Source organism: Austrofundulus limnaeus, unplaced genomic scaffold (assembly GCF_001266775.1).
Source record: "Austrofundulus limnaeus strain Quisiro unplaced genomic scaffold, Austrofundulus_limnaeus-1.0 Scaffold144, whole genome shotgun sequence".
In the NCBI taxonomy this organism is placed as follows: Eukaryota; Metazoa; Chordata; class Actinopteri; order Cyprinodontiformes; family Rivulidae; genus Austrofundulus; species Austrofundulus limnaeus.
The window spans coordinates 385,343-388,957 of NW_013952546.1; the positions used below are offsets into that span (position 1 = coordinate 385,343).

The following is a 3,615-nucleotide window of genomic DNA, read 5'->3' on the forward strand; positions in this document are numbered from 1 at the left end:
AGTACGGAACGATCCAGAGGAGTTAGTACGGAACGATCCAGAGGAGTTAGTACGGAACGATCCAGAGGAGTTAGTACGGAACGATCCAGAGGAGTTAGTACGGAACGATCCAGAGGAGTTAGTACAGAACAATCCAGAGGAGTTAGTAACGATCCGGAGGAGTTAGTACAGAACGATCCAGAGTGCTGGTCATGTCGACAGCAGGGTTCATGCCAGGTCTTAAAAAGTCTAAAATTTGAAAATCAAAATTTTAGGCCTAAAAAAGTCTTAAAAACGCCCAGATTTTCATCCAAGGTCTTAAATCAGGGTTCCCACACCTTGGTCAACATCAAATTCAAATACCTTTCAAGGACTTTCCAGTACCAATTTTCTCAAAGTCACGAGCCATGTGCAACAGCAATTACCTGCTGCTACCACAGAGTTACCAATAAACAGGTTTAATATCATGTAAAGTCAATGAAAAACTGAACATAGTTGTTGAGTCAGAATCAATGAAAGAAAGTGGATTAAATGTTTATCCTACATTCATATCCACAATACATGGACATGTAATTATGTCCTGGGAGGTTCAGCAGCTCAGTTTGGGGGGACATGTCCAGACCCTCGGTGAGGACAGGAGCTGTGGTGCTTCACCTGGGCTCAGAAAGAACGACCCGCCCTCCTCTGCTCTGATTGGATAAAACTAAGACTATGGCTCTCTTTATTTGTTGAAAGCCACGTCAGTTTACTGTAATCCTGAGTTATCCACTGCAACAAATGTAATCTTTATTTTATTTATTTCACTATAATAATAACATATTTTTATGGATGATGAAAATCAGTCCTGTGAATAGAGAACTTCAATCCCCATCAAAACATTCAAGGACTTTCAAGGAAAAGTGTAATTTTTGGATGTTTTCACAAACTTTCAAGGATTTCAAGGACCCGTGGGAACCCTGTTAAATTTAATTTTGTCAAGTCTTAGTTTTTTCTACTTTTGATCATTCCTGAGAACCGTTGGCTGCATAAATAAAGTTAAGAGTTGTAATCAGAGGTTGACTCGATCTGTCTTCATTAAGTGCTCAGTTTGTTACAGGTCATGATTAAACTACAAATCCCCTGAGAACTGCAGGTAAAAATGGTTCAGTTTACTTCCATGTTTTTAACCTCTGATGCTACAACCCCCCACATACAGGAGCTTATTTACCTGCTCAACAAACAGTTCAGTCATGTCCACTGCTTGTTGTTTAAATATGGGAAAATGTGTTTTCAATGAGACTTGACTTGATATCAGTGATTTTTTCACTCAGTTGAAAGCGGTTCAAACAGTCAGATATGACCATTTCATTCAAATAATTTAGTGTTCTTGTATTAAAATTAAATATTCTTTAATAACTAAATTGATAGCAATAAAAGGTTTCTGTTAAAAATTCTGGGAGCATTTGAATGTTTCTGTTAATGTGTCGATTTGGTCTTAAATGTCATTACTAATGGTCTTTAAAAGGTTTTAAATTTAACTTACTGAAACCTGCAGGAACCCTGTGACAGTCAGGACTGATCAAAATAAAAAAATGTTTTTTTAAATTTTTTTATTCAGACCTGTCACTTTAGATCAGCCGTCTGTGATGAACCCAAACCACCAAATGTTTCTGCCGTCAGCTGCTGCTCTGGATTCTGATCAGTTCAGTTTATTTAACACCAGTTCACTACGAGTCAGCTCAAAACATTCAGACATTTTAAAGTTTAACTGTTGATCACAGCTTTAAGGAGCCTCATCCTGTCAAAAACAGACACATGCAGCTTCATCTGTTAACAGTTTCTTCAGATAATTACTTACTATAACTTATGATTGTGTTGAATTTTCAGCACAATAAATTCATTTTTGAGCCATTTATAAAAGACAAAATAAAAAATACATATTATATCCCCTAAAGGGATCCCTGATTAGTTGTAACATTAGACTTTATTTGATAAACATTTATTTTTACTGTAAAATAAAAACTGTAAAAATACTGTTGGATGTTTAGTTTTGTAAATTTTTAAAAATATATTTTAACATGGACGGGACCATTTTATTTACACACAAAGCATTCTGGGTAAATGATGACGTGGATAGGTCCTCGGTGCGAGGCTGCTAGCGAGCTATATCCACCCTGAAGGTTAATCTTGGACAATATCTGATGATCGACTCTTTTAAATGAAACCAGAGAGCGTTGACAGAGAGGAGAAGGTAGAAATGACTCAGCCTGGAACTGAAAATATGGATGGAGGACAACAGAGCTGCTTCATGGAAGAAGAACCTCAGCTTAGCCTGTTAGCCTTTGTGCTAGCGTCGATGCTATATTGCTTTATAAGCATTAGCTCAGCAATAACTCTACAAACAAACAAGCTAAACTGTTTCCTCAATTATGGGGTCTTTGGTCAAACCGTTGGCTGGAGCGGTGTAGGTCAGACTCATCTACAGTCCGGCCAAATTTCATGTTGATCGGTGCAGCTGTTTTTGTGCTACAGTTGACAAAAAATCATTGAAAAAAAAATACAACAATAAATAAACAGTACAAAAACAATATGACTCCTGCTTACGCTTCACGTGTGGGGGTCATAATAAATGTGTGTATATATAATATAAAGAACATCAGAACCCTCTAGTAGAACCTGGTCCAGAGGTTTCACTGGGAAGAAAGACAAAGAAACAAGTCAAATAATTACAAACATGTGGAGTGAGGACGTGATCAGTTTGTCCTCCAGCAGTTTCAGCACCAGAACTAAAGGATTCCTCAGGAAACCCTAACTATAGGATTTATGAAAAACACTTCTCTTAAACTCAGAGTAGAAGGCAGAGCTTCAACTCTGAGTTTAAGAGAAGGTTTAAGTTTAAAAACTGTAGGAACAGGTGAACCTGCAGACTGAGTTGAACACAGAGCTAAAGGAGCCAACAGGTCTGCTGAGTCCTGACAGCTTTAATATGTTCAGATGGAATTTACAGAAACACTACGCTCACACTGTTTGATTGACAGGAAGTTATTTTAACTGTAGAGAACAAGTTGTAACTACAGAGAAATTCACCTGCAGCATGAAACGCTCTGAATGAGAAAAACCTTCAGAGCAGATCAACTGATCAACCTTAGACCACAGATATTTATTTACTTTACATAATAACTGTTAGATGTGTAAAAATAATGTTTAAAGTGACTCCTCCAGTCATCCAATCATTTGTCTCCTCAGGGTCAGGAGGACCTGCTGAAACATGCACGACTCGAGGTCCAGGAGAACCTGAAGCAGATCCACTACGCTGCGCTCACCTGTAACCTGAGTAAAGGAGGAGCGGGGGGCGGCTCCTCCGGTTCCTCCGAGTCCAGGAGCCGACGCAGCCTGGAGGCCATCCCTGAGAAGGCCACGGCAGAGGAGGAGCTGACAGACGAGGAGAACTGAGGAGTTCTGCTCCTCCTTCCTGACCCTGAAGCACAGAATCCTCTCAGAGACTCTGAGCTCAAAGTGTCAACGCTTCAAAATAAAACTCTGTGTGTCCTCTCTAAGCCTGCAGAGACCAGTGAAGTCCCCTCAGAGACCAGTGAAGTCCCCTCAGAGACCAGTGAAGTCCCCTCAGAGACCAGTGAAGTCCCCTCAGAGACCAGT

General features: G+C 39.6%; 1 protein-coding gene across 1 annotated transcript in view; it reads left to right on the forward strand.

Annotated features, from left to right (window-relative positions):
* The window catches only part of plcl2 (phospholipase C like 2), a gene marked incomplete in the record, with an annotated part of 47,830 nt that extends 44,221 nt beyond the window's left edge, over positions 1 to 3,609 (forward strand). Inside the window, 1 exon segment of the mRNA XM_014016386.1 lies at positions 3,205 to 3,609. Coding sequence (XP_013871840.1) covers positions 3,205 to 3,411 — 207 coding nt within the window.
* Positions 3,610 to 3,615: the final 6 nt, after the last annotated feature.